This window comes from Phragmites australis, chromosome 17 (assembly GCF_958298935.1).
Source record: "Phragmites australis chromosome 17, lpPhrAust1.1, whole genome shotgun sequence".
Taxonomy (NCBI): Eukaryota; Viridiplantae; Streptophyta; class Magnoliopsida; order Poales; family Poaceae; genus Phragmites; species Phragmites australis.
The window spans coordinates 22366457-22382867 of NC_084937.1; the positions used below are offsets into that span (position 1 = coordinate 22366457).

General features: G+C 46.5%; 2 protein-coding genes across 2 annotated transcripts; both read right to left on the bottom strand.

The window, feature by feature from the left end:
- Window positions 1–760: 760 nt before the first annotated feature.
- Window positions 761–1672, bottom strand: LOC133897409 (uncharacterized). Its single transcript, XM_062338139.1, has one exon. The coding sequence runs from the start codon at window positions 1634–1636 to the stop codon at window positions 968–970; it is 669 nt and encodes a 222-aa protein (XP_062194123.1). The 5' UTR covers window positions 1637–1672; the 3' UTR covers window positions 761–967.
- An 11569-nt stretch (window positions 1673–13241) lies between these two features.
- Window positions 13242–14834, bottom strand: LOC133896699 (uncharacterized). The gene is made up of 2 exons (XM_062337292.1): window positions 14244–14834; window positions 13242–14159 (listed from the first exon to the last, which is right to left on the bottom strand). Exons 1-2 carry the CDS (start codon window positions 14559–14561, stop codon window positions 13476–13478), a joined length of 1002 nt encoding a protein of 333 aa, XP_062193276.1. The 5' UTR covers window positions 14562–14834; the 3' UTR covers window positions 13242–13475.
- Between the last annotated feature and the right edge of the window lie 1577 nt (window positions 14835–16411).

Genomic DNA, 16411 nt, shown 5'->3' on the forward strand with positions numbered 1-16411 from the left:
TTTGTGTTTGAGCTAACAAACATCTAATTAAAAATAAAAAAGGGGTATCAATCATTTTATCTTAGATTTCATGGTGCACTAGTTGTCTTCTATTTAGGCATGGTGCACTAGTTGTCTTCTATTTAGGTTGTAATATAATTTTCTTTAACAGATTAAGAGGTCAATTAGTAACGGATATAGAATGGATTGGTAGGCCAACTCCAGCAGTGGAGGAGGTATCCAGTGCTACAGTAGCAAATCTGCTCACAGGGCTGCCAGTGGGCCCGGAGGCAGAAAACCGCGTCGGGTACTGTAGCAGTACTGTAGCACAGAGGCTAACGGCGGGTCCGAGAGAGAAAAAGAGGAGTAGAAGATAGGAAATAGAGTAGCTGCTGGAGATGAAAAAATAAGGGATGTTGTAATAGTAATAGGGGATTCTGTAATAGTATTTTTTAGGATAAAAATTTAAGATAACTGCTGGAGATGATCTTAAAAGGAGGCTCATCTATTTCTTTCTCGCTCAACCCCTTCCTTTCTTCTTCCTCTTACTCCTGTTAGGGGGCTTGGCCCCCCTCCTAAATGAATCAACGAGCAACTATGTACATACATTTACAATGTTACGCTTGCCACACCTGGTTTCGCCACTGATCATTTGTATTAGATTTTTGGAGCCTTTAGTCTTCTACAAACATCACTTAAAGTTGATAAGCGACTAGAACTGATAACTAAGGTAGTCAATAATTCAATGCATTTCAAAGCATCATTCTAATAACACCCCATAGAACGAAAGAGAAGAGTCCATATGCAAGGAACTGAGCAAGGATACCACTGGCATTTGCCAATTTCCATTTGTGTCCTCACATGGGTACACTTCTACAAGAGGGCCCTTTGCCCCGCCCGCCATAACGTAGACAATCCCAAAGGGCAAAATTGCCATATCCTCCTAATTCCTATGACCATAATATTACACGTATTAACCACACCATCTCTATAATGACAGCTGTAATTCCAATCCTGCCCTCCTCCTGCGCCCCCTCGGCGACGCTGCCAGCTCGCCGTCCCACAGCCTCACGACGCTGCCGTCGAGCGCCGCCATGTCGAGGTGGCGGTACCACCCCAGGTCGCCCCTCAGTCTCACGACCATCTCCCTCTCCTCCCACGGCGCCGCCGCCAAGGCCGTCGTCCTTCTTCCCGACGCCGACGCCGTCCTTGTCAGAACCATCTCCACCTCGCCGTCGACGAGGCGCACGTCTTCGCCATCCGCGTCCGCGCATTTCCTGACGCCGTCCATTACCCCGTCTTCTCCCGATCCGCCGTAGTACGCCGTGAACCGGACCTTGGACGGCGTGCTCGGCTCGCTGGGGGACGCCGGCTCGGCGTACTCGGCCCGAGCCGCCGGCCGCGGCACGTCAATAATGGCACGTGGCAGCGGAGGCGCCTGCGCCTGCTTATCTTCCACGAGGGCGCTGCCGCTGCGGACTCCAGCGTCGTTCTTGGAGGCACCGACCGCGCGGATGCTCCACAGGCCGACGGCGGCGGCGGCGGCGAGGGCGGCCACAAGCCAGGCGCAGAGCGAGCCGGGTGCGGCGGCCGCCGCCGGGAGAGAGTACATGCGCAGCGCGATGGCGTCCGCGGGCACCATGTCGAGGAGCTCCATTCGCGGCGTTGCGATGGTGGTGGTGGAGAGGTCTCTGTGGTTAGTTGGAGAGAGGTGGGACTTGGGAGGCGATATATAGGTGGCAGAGTGGGAACGAAGGCATTGGTGAACCAACCGCTGGAATTTTTTTACAGGTTTTACCTGCTCATCTGAGCATTTTGCCATTTCTGCTAGTGGTTCAGTACAAGGTGTACTTTGAATTTACAATCAGGTACTCGTGATTATTGTGTCATTTTCTAGCTCAAAACTACAAATGAGTATCCGAAGAGAATAACGATAGTGCAAGCATCGGTAATCAGAACGAATTGTAAGCTTCTATCACCAGGAGAAAATGGTGCAGATAGTAATGATCTTTTTGGTAGAGTTTTTTCTCAATTAATTTTTTTTGGAGAATAATTTTTTAGAAAGTGATTCTGTGATCGAAAATTATTCTCGAGTGATTTTTTAGAATAAATTATATAGAGAAAGTGATTCTGTGCGGGAAATAAATCAAGAAAAGTTGTTTTTTTCAGCTCCACAACTTCTAATTCATTTTAAAGAATCATTCACACGAATTCCACTCAAAGAGTTAAAAGCTGAAAGCTGCTGTTTGACAGAACTCTTCTTGATTCCAACTGAAAAATTACTCTAAAATCTCTATCAAACAAATTCTAAACTGTATATAGTTACTATAGATCAGTTACTTGCGTCCTCAATTATTAAGTGGAGTTGCTGGACCATCTGCCGCTCATCTTATTAGGCGGTAGTACATAGAGGACGCCATAAGAAAATAAGACCTAATTTTCTCATTTGATAAATAAAACAAACGCTGAGGTATGCAGATGTAAAAGAGGCAGAGCCTCCAGGTAATCTGCTGTCAAGCGTAGCAGTCCGGGCAAAAATCCTAGAGAAACAGCATCAGTGGGGGATCTAGCAGGGAGATGCTGGGAATCGAGCTCGGGAGATGCTATGCTTGGTTAGAGAGATACCATTTCTCCGGCTGGGAAAAAAAATTAGGACGCCGCCAGCGTGAGAGCGCCGTTCTCATCTCGCGGTGGGCGTGGGGACACGTGGTGGCTTCGGTTGGATCTCGCAGATGGCTCCCGTGGGGAGCAAATTTTATATGGCATTGTCCGACAAAAAATTCTCTCCTATTTGATGATATGCATCTTATCTTTTCTCTTCAGTTTAATTATTAGATCACAAGATGAATATTTTAGATAAAGTCTTACAAGAGTCTTTCTAAATAAGATCATATAAAATTTACTTTTTCTCTCGTAGACTCCAGAGGTTAGAAGATATTATAATCTTACCTTATACTCTATCTGTTTAGAAATACATAATATTTTTTATAGTTTTTGACGTGTAATTTAAACTATTTTTATTAGAATATAGTTCTAATATCTAATAAAAATATAATATTATAAAAATATTTTTAAGATAAATCTACACGTGTGATTTTTATGTTTTTAAATTAAATATTTTGAAAGATATTGCCGAGCAAAGTTTTAAAAGTTAACTAGATCCTAATCAAAATGATAAGTATTTATAGCCAGATGGAGTATTTAGTAAGGTCCCACATCTAGGATCTACAATAGATCTAGATGAAGCCCTATCAAACAGAACGACTTCACGATTTGTGAAGTAGTTTGATCCATAGATCTTTCTATTTCTCTGTGTAATTCTATTGAGCGATCAAAACATTACTCCAAATATAGATTTGCCCCCGTGAAAACCAATCAGACCACCTAGTTGAGGAGGTATCACATGTTTTTGTCATCAATCCACTGATATATCTACTCCATTTTGAATTTGTAACATCCTGAGTTTTAGCATGTAAATTTATTACAAATTTCACTTCAAATTAAAAAAAAAATCTAATTATTTAAACCAATATAAAATCAAGAAATATATATTTGCAGTATATATACTCGTATGTATATATTCGAATATATTATTTGGGCTAAGTATTCCAAATAGCACCAAGACAATTTTTGAATTAATCCTTGCTTTAAACTGGTTCATATGCTTTGGTTTGAGATCTTTATGGTTCTTTGTGTGGAGATTTAAATTTGAATGTCTCTTAAATTCAAATCTATTCTTAGATTCTATTCAGCTCAAATCCAATTCAAATTAAAATTTCTTGATTCAAATCATCTTAGAAAGCTCAAGATTCAAGTTCAAATCATAATTCAAATATATTTATTTGAATTGATCTAAATCTAAAGTCAAATTCAAATTCAAATATCTCATTTGAATTTAATTCCAAAAACCAAATTCTTTTTCCTTTTTCTTTCTTCCCTGGACCGGAGTCCTCTCTCCTCTCTATTTTGGCCCAAACGTTGGCCCAGCCTCTCCTCTCTCCCTCCCACGCGCACTCGGCCCAGCTCCTGCATCGGCCTGCACTCCGCGTGTTCGCCCACTCACTCGCGCGTCGACCTGCCCGCTTGCTGGTGCCTCTCCCCCCTGCTCCTCCCTCCAGCACGACATGCCCATCATCAGCCGCTGATTTTCCCTCTCTAGGAAATATCCCGTGCACCCGACCGACCTCCGCTTCTCCCGCTCTCTCCTTTCTCTCTCACTCTCCGCCCATGCTTGCATGCCCATATCCTGCCATGCTGTGTGACTTCTGTGGCCGTGCACGCGCGTGGCCGTCGTGGTTCGGCCATGCCGCGAAAATAATGGTGGGCGCCGCCTCGCCACTTGACCACCGCTCAGCTCACCGATGATCGCGTGACGCGAGCAACCGCACTGCCTCACTGCTCCCTTCCCCCTCTATAAATAGCATAGCCCCGACCCCCTCTCCTTCCCCTTTTTCCCATTCACCGCTGCCGCCTCAGCTCGTCATCGTCGATCAGCTGGCCAGGTGCTGCCCAGGAGCTCGAGGAGGACATCGCCATCCCTGTGCTGTCGTCCGTTCACCAGAAGCCCGACGGGAGCCCGCCCACGCCGTAGCCGAGCTTCCTCCGCCGCCACCGCTCCATCGCATCACCGGTCACCATCTAGCTTCTCACCATTTCCGAGCTCGGTGAGCTTCCTGCCCCCTCGCGCAACCCCCTAGCTAGCATGTCATCACCCCCGTGCTTCCTTCTCGCGCGTAGCCGCGTGCCGCCGAGCTTTTGCTTCGCCACTATGTTTTAGCTCGCCGTCGGTGTGCTTGTACCTCTACTTGCGGTCCGGCCATCATGCCGTCTAGTCTAGGGAGCCTTAGGCTCCTTTTTCCTGCAAGAAAATTATGCGTAGGCTAGGGGAAAGGGTACCTAATTTCTATGCCGCCGTGTAGACCGCCTCCAGTCGCCGTCTCGCGCTGCTCTGGCCCCAGCCCGCCGCTAATAAAGCCCCAGACGAACTCGCTGTCGCGTGTAGAAGCCTGGAAACCATCCGTCATCGTGAAACCCCAGCGGGTGAGTGATTCCACCGAGCCCTCCGGCACCGCTCCATCGCAATCGCTCGTCGTCGATCACCCCCTTCGCCGCTCCACTCAGGTTAGCGTGCCTGCACGGCCCAGCCGAGCCGGCCAGCTCAGCCACCAGTAGGTCACGTCCCAGTGGGACGGCCCAGCTCCTCAGCCCTTTAAAGCCAGCTAGCCCAACCTGAGTGGGCCAATACTGTGTAGCACAGTACTGTGCAGCCCAAGCCTGTCCCAGCCCATCTAGACCCAGACCCTGCCCAATCCAAGCCCATTTTAACCCAACCAGTTATTGTTCATGTAGGTCCCATCGAGTCACTGTTCATGTAGGCCCAGGCTATTGTTCTCTAGGAGCGATAACTTCTCTGTGCAAGCTCCGATTTTGGTGATTCTTTTGCTAAAATTCATCTAAAATCAAGATCTACTCATCTGTCATATTGTGATATCTATTAGGGATTATTTGGCTTTTCATTTGGTGTTATTTGATTCTTCTCTAGTATAGCCATTATTGATCGTAGTTGTAATTACAGAGCAACCAGAGTTCTGCGAGTGTTGTGCGGGAAGTGTTAGGAGCGAGGAGGATCCCAATTACAACCAAGAACTTCGAAGAAGGTAAGTCATATCTCCTTGATCATATTGAATCTATATTTTCAAAAAATATACATGATTAACTTAAAACTGGATTTATATTGCATGTGCTATGTATTGCGCTTTTACAAACTACTTGTAGTAGTTAATCCTATTAAACACTTGTCATGCCATAAATGTTTTCATCCAAAACACATATCACCCTAGGTTTACCTATTTTTATCTATATTAATGACATACGACATCTTGATATCTAGCATGCTTAGGATTGAAAACACCTCTTCTCGGAGATAAGATTTACTGTTATCAATGATAACTCATATACCATGAATCCTTGATAGTTGTGAATTTTGTGATGGCTATGAAATCCTTGATGTCATGTGGGATATGGTGGGAGATGTGTAAAAATGTGTGAAAACTATTTTGGCGGGGCAGGTGAAGTAGTACTCTGGTGGAGGATGCTCTTGGGGGCTTGAGTCACCTATGTGGTGTTCATGGCTAAAAGATACCTACCTTGGTTGTTTAAGGACCGAGTCTTGCACCATCATGCTTAACCACATCCGTGCAACTATACGTCCTGAATGAGCAGGACTTGAGTTTTCTTCACCGGACTGAGTTGGGCATCATACTAGGAGGCTGAGAGCAGCGAGCAGTCAAGTGACTATATGACCCTCTGTTTGAACATGCAGAGACCGACAACTGCTTAAAAAGGGAATCTAGCGTTCAGTACAAGACCACTAGTACTTGGGGGTAAATCTCGTAAAAAAGCCCAGCAGGAAAGGTGATTGAAGGGTCTCGGTATGATTCGCTCCTCCGCTTGCAAAGATTGGAGGCTGAGCATATCGCATGGGTAAAGCTGTACAACCTCTGCAGAGTGTAAAACTATTCGAATAGCCGTGCCCACGGTCATAGACATGCAAAGGTATGGTCATACTTGAATAGACTCCGGGCGCATGTGTCTTGATGAGTGAGTGTGTGGACTAGATGTCCGTACGATGAGGTTGCTGGCTGAATCCGTCAGGATCTGTGTGGTACTAGAGGCACACCAGATATGATGAAAGGTACTACGGAGTGAGGTGTAGCCCCTTCCAGGACAAAAAAAAATCCCAAATATGGCTTGTTACCTGGTTTTGAACTATTTAAACTATTTCAAAGTTAATCATAGATGATTCAATTGGATACCTGCATAAACTACTCTACGCTTAAAACTAAACTATAAAACCCTATCCTTGAAACACCCCTTTATGCATCTATCAAACACCTTGAAGTAGTATAGGACTTGCTGAGTACCTTCCGTACTCACTCTTGCTATCATTTAGATGAGGAAGTTGATGCTGACTTCGCCGAAAGTGAAGGCAGGAATGAAGAGTAGTCTTAGAAGTCACGTTCGCACCCTAAGTTACTTATGGCTTGGGCTTTTGCTTTCCGCTGTGTTTGTTGGGCTGTCGGCCAGCTTTGTAATAAACAATATGGTTCGTAAACCTTTTATACTCTGAGCCATAATATTTATGTATAAAGTTTGATTGTGATATTACTACTGTTATACTGTGTGTATCAGCTATTTGATCCAGAGACTGATACAAGAGGTACAGGAGATCCCGGGTTTGAGGTCTTACAGAATCTATGGAGCAAATATGAAGCTAGAGCGTGCCAAACAACCTCGATGAACTCCTACGATTATGTTACATTTAAATTGTCAATCTACATTTTAGTTCTTCATTCTACAGACTACGGGTCTGTTTGTTTTTTATTATGATTATAATAATTCAGATTTTGATTCTCACAATCTAGAATCTGAATTGTACAATCTAAAACAAACAGTATCATATTATTAGAATCTCTTATCTCTTCCTCCTCTTTGTATGCCATTGGAGGTCAAAGTTCACCATCGAGGTTGTCACCAACGAGCTGCCCGGGCACCTTGACCTTGATGGCCACCACGTACTTACCGTGCCTCCGCCCGGACGACACCAACGCGGCCTCCGGCGCCACGGTCACCGCCAGCCCCGAGATCCTCAGGCTCAGGAAGAAGCCCCTAAACTCTGCCTCCTCGTTGTCATCATCCTTGTCGCCCTCCAGGATTGGGTTGAAATCACCTCCATTAGCTTGATTATTAGAATCTCTCCCCCTAGCGCGCAGGAGCCGACTGCCATGTGGTCAATCTCGCCTAGAGCTACACCACCGTCTACCACGCGTTGTGGGTCTACGTTGTGTTCCTCCACCTGGGCAAGCCCCTACGAGACAGTTATGGCACCTGGGTCGTTGTCACTGGCGCCACAGACGGCATCGACCATGCCATCATGTTCCGCCTTGCCACAACCGGGCTCGGGCTCGTCCTCATCGGGCGCCGGGGTGGAGACGGTGAAGGAGGCCATATGGGGCCTTGACATGGGGTCCTCGTCAACAACGGTAGGTAAAAATGTGTCATAATCTGATTGATGTATTATTTTTCTGAAATATAGGTTGTGGTACAATCTGATCTAAGATTGTAGAACCTAGATTGTAGAAGCGATTTATTTGTTTTTTATTCTGATTTTAAAACTAGAATCCACAATTCATAATAAAAAAACAAACGGACTCTACGTCAGACCATTACGACGAGAGGAAATTTGGTAACAAATAGTGGTATCCAGCCCTGTTGAAAAGCAAGTTCCGAGCGCTGCGGGTGCGGTTTGCGGCAGCGGATGATGATCAAACGGGGCAGCCAAATCAGTTTCTTTGCCCGCTAGCGTGGGACGATTATTCATTGTCTCTGGATTTTGATTTGCAGACAGAAGCATGCAATGTGGTACGTAGCGCCGCGTGCGCGGACCCGGCCGGCGCGTGCCTGTCAAGACATGGGGGCCAAGGTGAAATTCCGGCCGGTGCGCGCACGGTAGCTAGGGTCATGCTCGGCCGATCGATACGCACGCTCGTGCGCAGTCGTGCCTACCTGATCTAAATTTTCTATAAGGAGTAATTTTCTATAAGAAAGGTTGATTAAGGGAAGCTTGTTTTTTTATCTCTTGGCATCTAGTTGATTTCATACAATCATTCTAAAAGTTGAAAGCTACCGTGATTCTGACACAAGCAGCTCTGCCAAACCGTCCCCGTCATCTGCCGGCTCCCACTGAAACGACGCGCTCGCTGTGCACGCTGCGCGTCCCGATCGTTCCCTCGATCGCCAGCACCGTGGAGCCATTCCTGTTGAATCTGGTGAACCACACTGTTCGCCACCGTGTGGTTCCAGTCTTCCAGACTTCAGAGACAGATCTCGATCGCGCCTACGCGCGTTATCCAGGAGTAGGCGAGCTACCAAACCAATCTGAAAACTAAGTTTTGTAGGCAGGCTCAGTGCTATGCTAGCATTTCTTGAGGTGTCAAGAATCAAGACCTGTCCCCTCTGACTCGAGTACATTGTGCAATCTGACGAGTACGTTTCAAATTCACATGTTCCCCGAATCAGGTTACCTTCTGTACCTGCTTGGAAGGTTTGAAATATCTGAGCTGACTGGTGGTTATTGGTAGTGCGGTTCGTATGATCGCATAGTGGCCTGTAAATATCGGGAGATATCAGGGCACACCGCAAAAACTGTGACGTGAAAGCTGGAAAGGGAAAAAAAAAGAATTTAGCAAAGTTCTGAAGTGAACCCGATTCAACAAAAAAAAGTTTTGTTGCCTCAGCTCTAGAAGGGCCTTATCCAATTTAAAATCCAGCCCAATTTCGAGCTTCTTCCCTAGTCTGACGTTTACTCGTGAAGCAGCTCTGAGTACATATGGTAGCTAAACGAGTTTCCTGTGTTACATATGAAGACTCCTAGTTACTACAGAAGTTTAGATGTCAAAGAATGACTGCATACACTGCTGACACTTATATACAGATATGCAGTAATATACAACTCAAGGTACATGAACAATAATTGGTTGGGCCGAAATGGGCTTGGATTGGACAGGGTCTGGGCTTAGATGGGCTGGGCCAAGCTTGGGCTGCACAGTACTGTGCTACATAGTACTGGCCCACTCGAGTTGGGCTGGCTGGCTTTAAAGGGCTGAGAAGCTGGGCCGGCCCACTGGGACATTCCTGCGGGTGGCTGGGCTGGCCGGCTGGGCTAGGCCGCGCAGGCGCGCTGACCTGAGTGGAGCAGCGAAGTGGGGATCGACGACAAGCAAACTGTCAGTCCGCTTGTACACGGCGGGTACGGGTGACCATCTGTTGTTTGTACTCGGGAAGTCTTCTATGGTAGTAATAGCAAGTCCTCGTTGTTGTACCAGATGTTAGATTCTTCATGTTCTTTTTTCCATGCAGGATGCACGTATCGCCTGATCGATCCTCGGGTGCACAGGGTTACAACACCTGTACTGTCTGTAATAAAGTGCAATCTCATGTACGTCCTCCCGTTGGGTACTTGCTACTGCGGCATGCCAGAAACGATGGCGAAATGATTTGCCACCACATAATGCATTTTGGCCACAAAACTTGCAGCATCTCTTCTTTTCCAACCGTGCCGCATATTCGCATGCTCTGCCGTCTCTTGCTCGCAAGAGGGTGTCAAAATCGAAATTTTGTGCCGTTGTTGATGTGGTTTCGTCTGGCCAAACATTCGAAATGAACGGTGTAAATTAAGCAACGCAAAATTCAATCGTTATTCAAGGTCGTGGCGGCGGTTCTGCTTCGCTTGGACAGCGTATTCTTCTTCCTGATGAGATAATCAACAGCTGGAGGACGAGGACGGATTACAGGAAGAGCCTCAGGAGTAATTTGGTCGGTGATATTTTGTTTTGGATGTCTGATGTGTCACTTGATGTACATTATTAGCGACTAACATGTGCATTTCGTGCAGAGACTTCTCGTGCAAATATCCTACATGTCCTTTAGGTCGTATGGGTATCATACTGTATATCCGATAAATATGGTTTGATAAATACCGTATTCTTAAAAATACATTTTTTTTCTAAATCGAACATCAAGCTTTCGAAATCAAACTTATCTACGGTATTAATAAAAAACATACAATGAAATTCAAAAACAACGTCTAGTTCACAAAGTATCTCAAACTCACACCCTTTGAGCTCCAATTTCTCAAAACCATGCATTCTTCAATGCAGCCATTGTTCCTACGCGAAACCATGTCACTGTCGGATGGCATAAGCGGATAGGCCGAAGCCAACATCACACCCTTGCACTGTCTTCGTTTGCTGACGTTGTTAGAGTTTTAGTGGAAGCCCACCAAGACCAATAAGTTAGGCATAAGATTAACACACTAAGATATGATGTTTTTTAACGAGATTTAAGCATCTTATCTATCCTCGGGATATAACTACGGACACTCATCATCATATTCTGTTTCTGTTGATGCGTTACATGATGATACCTAATATTATCAGCTTGAAAATAAGAGTCTGACTACAATTCTATTCCTAGTCTCACCTAATTACAACTTAAGTCTATCGGTAAACAATCATTATACACATATTTGACATGTATCCTGACAAGTGTGTCATGAAGTGGCAAGCACCATGGGGCAGGGTTCGCAAATTCGGTGGAGGGTCGGTATTTGCTAGGTGGCGAATTCATGGTTTTCGCGAATATCAGAAAATGCAGTGAAAATTCGGCGAGAATTCGGCTGAATTCAATCAAGGCAAAATTCAGCCGAATCGACCATTTGATAACTGATCAAATTCAACTTAAAACCAACCAAATTCTACCAAAAACTGACCGCATTTCTCGCATTTTGTTTGTGCTCGAAAACCGCTTGATTTTCTTAAAAAATCACTCGAATTCCATCGAAAATAGTTCGGTTTTATCGAATTTCAGTAAAGTTCAAGAAAAGCAAAAAATACCTTAACCTTGTAAAATTGATAACTAATTCATCTAAACTTCAAATCAAGTGAAACAATTTTTTTTGGCTTCTTGTAACATGATCTACATGATAAGAGTATTTATACTCATGGAAAAGTTGTATATTTTATGTGAGAAAATTTATTTGCTAAACCTAGTTAAATGCATAATTAATTATTTGCTAATCTAAAAATCATGAAACTAATTTTTTTAGTCTTCTTACATGATCCTCTATCTTCTAAAATACATGAAATCATGAAATAGTTATTGTAACGTGCAAGATTGAGTAAATATGTTACAACTAGATTAATTCATAACTAATCCATCACACCCACAAAATTAGTGAAACCACTTTTATTAGTTTACTTAAACAATTATTTGTGTAGAAAAAAATAATGGTAGACATGACAAAGTTAATTTATAGTGCTTTTTCTTAAAATGTTCACTTTATGCTTGTGAACTTTGTAAAAATTATGGAGAAATTAATAAAACTCTAAATGAAGTGAAACTAATTTTATAGATCCTCTTAAGTATACCCTACACACAAAAATATGTGTTTGCATGTTAATATTTTCCTTAACGTGAGTTAATAAATGAGCTGCATGCTTTTTATTTTTTCAAAAGTTTCTCTTTATGAAATATGATGTAAAGGATATTATTTTAGAAATTTTTTCACAGAAGGTCTTAAAATTATCTCTAGTATTTTTAGAATTTTTGTGATTTTTATTTTAAATTCGAAAACCGGTTGAATTAAAAATTCGATGAAGATCGAATTGAACAGTTTTCGCGGTTTTTAACTGGTTTTCAACGCATTTGCAAACCCTGCCATGGGGTTGTACACGTGAGCAGGTTGCTTTCCACTTCCCTAGCCCCTTCCCCTCCACCTCGGTGAACGATCACTCTTGGCTTGTTGGACCGTCCGTCTAACGTGGTCATTCTGGCTTCGAGCCATCGAGCTCTACAGGACCCGTCGTCTCTGCTGTTTCTGTGTCCAGCTGCCGCCGGTCACGGTTCCACCCGTGTCGATACGGCAACATATATACGAAATGCCTCTGAATTAACAGAAGGGCACCGCCGGAATTTAAATGCTCCTGCGGCGACGGAGTTTGCCAACAATAACGTACGGCCGGGACCAGCGAGTTCTGGTGCCAGCTTTTGCTAGTAAAAAGATGTCCCATTTTGCTAGGATAATCGAGACGAAGGGATGCAAGTACTTTTTTTTTTTTTGCCACGGGGTCTATCTCGAATTCACTCAGTTAAACTAAATATTTACCTCTATCATGTCAAATAGTTATTCAAAACAAACTAAAGTAGTGATCCGAATCTATCCATTGGTTATCACTTGTATCCCTAGTCTAACGTGTGACGCGTACACTGCACTCTACAAATTAATCTGCATGCCCACTATGAAGTGAAAGAACAACTCCGGTTTGTTTAACTACCTTGTACCAAGCAAACCCATAAATTTCATTGCTATAGAACATCTCCAACCGATTCTTATTAAGATTTAGAATCTTTTCACGAAATGATTTTTATTCTATTTAGCGCTTCATTTCTCTTCACGGTTCCCGTCACGAAGGAATTTATAAAGTCATTTCTTTCAGGAGAGTATTATCTCTCTTTTCTCTTCACGAATCCTTTCGAAGGGAAACTGTTGGAGATGAAAAAAAAATAAAGAGAATGAGGATGAGAGAGGAATCAGAAAAGAAATAAAATGAAGTGAATATAGTTAGGATGGTCTAACAAGAGACGACAATAATTGATAGCTGGACGATGCTACTTCTCATCACATCCCGTTTGCAACACAGGAATTTCACAAGAAATAGGTCGATTCCCACGTAAACCAGGGAGCTCCTTGCATTCTAAACCGGGTTTGATCACATTCCAGGATGCTTCATGCTTGACACCAAGCGCGACATCAAGCACAGAGATCAGATGGCCGGTGAGCGGCATCCTGGATAGCTGGCTGGCTCGAACCACCTGAACGCAGAGCAAACAAGGCTTTTTCATGGCGTGTCACGGTTTGGCGCCATGTCGCACAGGCCTCATCCGGAGATGCCAACTGCCCGTGTAATGGGGAACCGGTGCGCCTCCAGGCTTGCGCGGTCGAACGGTACGTCGACGAGCGAGCAAGCTGCCACCCCGGACCATCCCTTTCTCACGGGCTTCCCGCTCCCGCCGGGACTAGGCGACGGGAAAGGCTGGTCGGCGGCTCCCTTGCCTTTCCTCACGAAGCTCAGCAGCTTCTTGAGCCCCTTGGAGAAGTCCCTGTGGGAGTCGGCGGCCGATAACATCACCGCCGGCCTCTCCGGGCTGCCCCACCGCTTCCTCGCCCGCACCTGCGTCTGCGGCGACGCCAGTGCCGCCGTGTCGAACGGCAGCTCCGAGACGGAACGGACGTGGCGCGCCGCCTGGGCGTGGCCACGCTCCCGCGGAGGCTGCCTCGGGGTGCTGGGCGCATCGATCGATGGGAGGTCGTGCACCCGCGGGGTCCCCAGCCTCGCCGCCGCAACCGCGCCGCCCGTGCCCGTGCCGCGTTTGAGGAACGGCCTCGGTGTGACGCTGTCGCCGAAGTCGGCGGGGAGGCCAAGGCTGTTCTGCCTCTGGTGGTGCGACCTCGCTGGACTGCCCGCCGCGCTGGCGCCCTTCACGGTCCTGCTCTTCGGCAGCCCGGCGCTCTCCCATCTCGGGGTGCTCGGGATGGACACGGCAGCCAGCGTCCTCCTGACCTGAGCAATGGCAAGTCGCGCTGCAATAAAAACACGGCACAAGCGCACAACCGAACGCAGAATCAAGAATCGCGTGGCGCTTACCTCTTGCGTGTCCCGAGCGGTGCACCTGAGCGCACGCGGGCTCATCGGCATGCTGCGTCCCGCGGAGCGCGTGCCCCGAGGCTGATGAGCCCTCGCCGGCTGCTGCTCTGCCGACGCGGCCACGTGCCTGGCGTCGCGCCGGCGCATGTAGGCTTCGTACCGCCTGCCGCGGCAGGTTGCCTCCGTCGCCCACAACGCGCGCCCTTGGCCACCATCCGCGCTCACGTCCTCCGGGCGCGCGGCGCGCAGGAGCTTGTACGCCGCGAGCTGCAGCTCCAGCTCGTGCAGCTTCGCCCACAGCGCGTCGTGGCTCGCCATCCTCCCGCGGACAAAGCTGGCAACTCCAACCCGTGCCGGACCGGCTGCCCGCCGCGAGGTTGGTGCATATAAGTGCCGCGCGTGATCAATCCGCGCCGTCGAAGCGTGACCGTGTCGGGAGCCGCGGCCTCGCGGGGTCAATTTATTCAGATTTGCCGCGCGACACGGGGGCTATGGGTTTTCGTGGGATTTTACAAGGAATCGTTGGTCGGGTGTGCGATTTGGTCGTGGATGCCGGATGATGTGGGGATGCGGGGGTAGCTTGACCTGAACAGGTGGCGGGCAGGCGTCAGCTACGGGCTGATTGCAACAACGGCTGCGTACATGGCAGGGCAGCGTCGATGACCCGGCCTAAGTTCTGGCATCTCCAGAAAACTACGGGTACCGTCAGAAAGGCACAACAAAGACATGGTACTCGTCCTTGTTTGGAAAGTGAGCACTCTTTGATGCAAACTTATAAACAGTAAATACCATTCGTCTGTTCTCATCTTTGTTGGGAAGTGGACACTCTTTGTTGCAAGCTAATAAATAGATGCAAACTTACAAACAGTGAATACCATTTGTCTAATGGAGATAACTCTTCCACTAGCGAAATGCTAGATGCTAGAATCAAATATAGTCTTTAGATAGCAATCATACGGACGACATTCGTTATTTACACCTATCTGCTAGTTTGAAAAAAATTGGGACTTTCATGCGAAATTATAGTTCTTCTTTAATGTGCTCCATCAAGCGAGGTGCAGTTGAGGCTGTCAAGGACAAGTACGGAACTGATCCCTCTGTTACATGTACCTCTCACGACGTCGATTGCTGCACTCTGTCTTCTTCTTCTACAGTAGGCAGGTCCCATGTGAACCAGTCTTGCAGGGTGCATGGCTCTCGTAAACTCGGACTTTGAACCTTTGAAGCTAGGTCGTCAGAATTGACTGACGAAATTTGACTCAGGCTCCGTACAGTGCTACAACGCATCGATCTCTGTTGGACTTTGTCTGTCCGCCGTTGCAGTAACGATTGCGTCGAAGAGTATATTCTTTCTCGCTAGCCAAAAAAAAGGGCATAAACGTCATGGCGCAGCTTTGTGTACTGAATTTGGTGCCAATGCAGAAATGACATTCCATATGATCACTTTCACCGCGCGACAACCTCTTCACCAACCCTCGGCATTATCCACTAATCATTCACCAACCGACCCAATGCTGGCGTGCACGCCTGTTGACTGCAATCTCCCAACCAAAATGTCATTTTACTGTTATTAGAGTATTAAGTAAGGAAGTATTTGGGCTAATGGATCTCATCAGGGATATGGTGACTAGTAGAAAATATTTTTTGAATTCTGGTCTATTGCGCGATCAGCTCTTGCTCGCACGAACAGCGCAAGCCTTGTGCGACCAGCCTCTTTAGGATATAATATGATCCCACGATTAGCCCTTACTGATCGCGGGACGTCCATACCTAACCTGTCTAATCGTATTTATTAATGTCTACTCAAGTATTTTCCTTCCTGAATCACCTCTTCCAGCGAACAAAGTCGTGACGATGTAGATGGACAGTAACCCGTCCTATAGCATTAACTGTTATGGTGTGGGGTGTTACAGACAGACTTAGCGCCACACGACAGATGAGATAGGGGCTGCAAAACGACCAGGCAAGTATACGAGTTTGCAGGCAGGCGGACTCACGGAAGGCTGGGATGAAACGACTTGGTAGGTGAGCTTGCGACACACAACGAGGGGACAGGTAGGGCTACCGAGATAAGGTAAGAGTGGAGGCGTCTAAGAGGATGGGACGAGCCCGTGGTACCACAGGTGTAAGGTGCGGCGGCGCGTGATGATGGCCCAAGAAAAGTATAT

Coding starts and splice junctions, on each gene's coding strand:
- LOC133897409 (XM_062338139.1), bottom strand. CDS start 1,636: ATGGAGCTCCTCGACATGGTGCCCGCGGACGCCATCGCGCTGCGCATG.
- LOC133896699 (XM_062337292.1), bottom strand. CDS start 14,561: ATGGCGAGCCACGACGCGCTGTGGGCGAAGCTGCACGAGCTGGAGCTG. Junction 14,160..14,243: donor CCGCTCGGGACACGCAAGAG/GTAAGCGCCACG, acceptor GCCATTGCTCAG/GTCAGGAGGACGCTGGCTGC.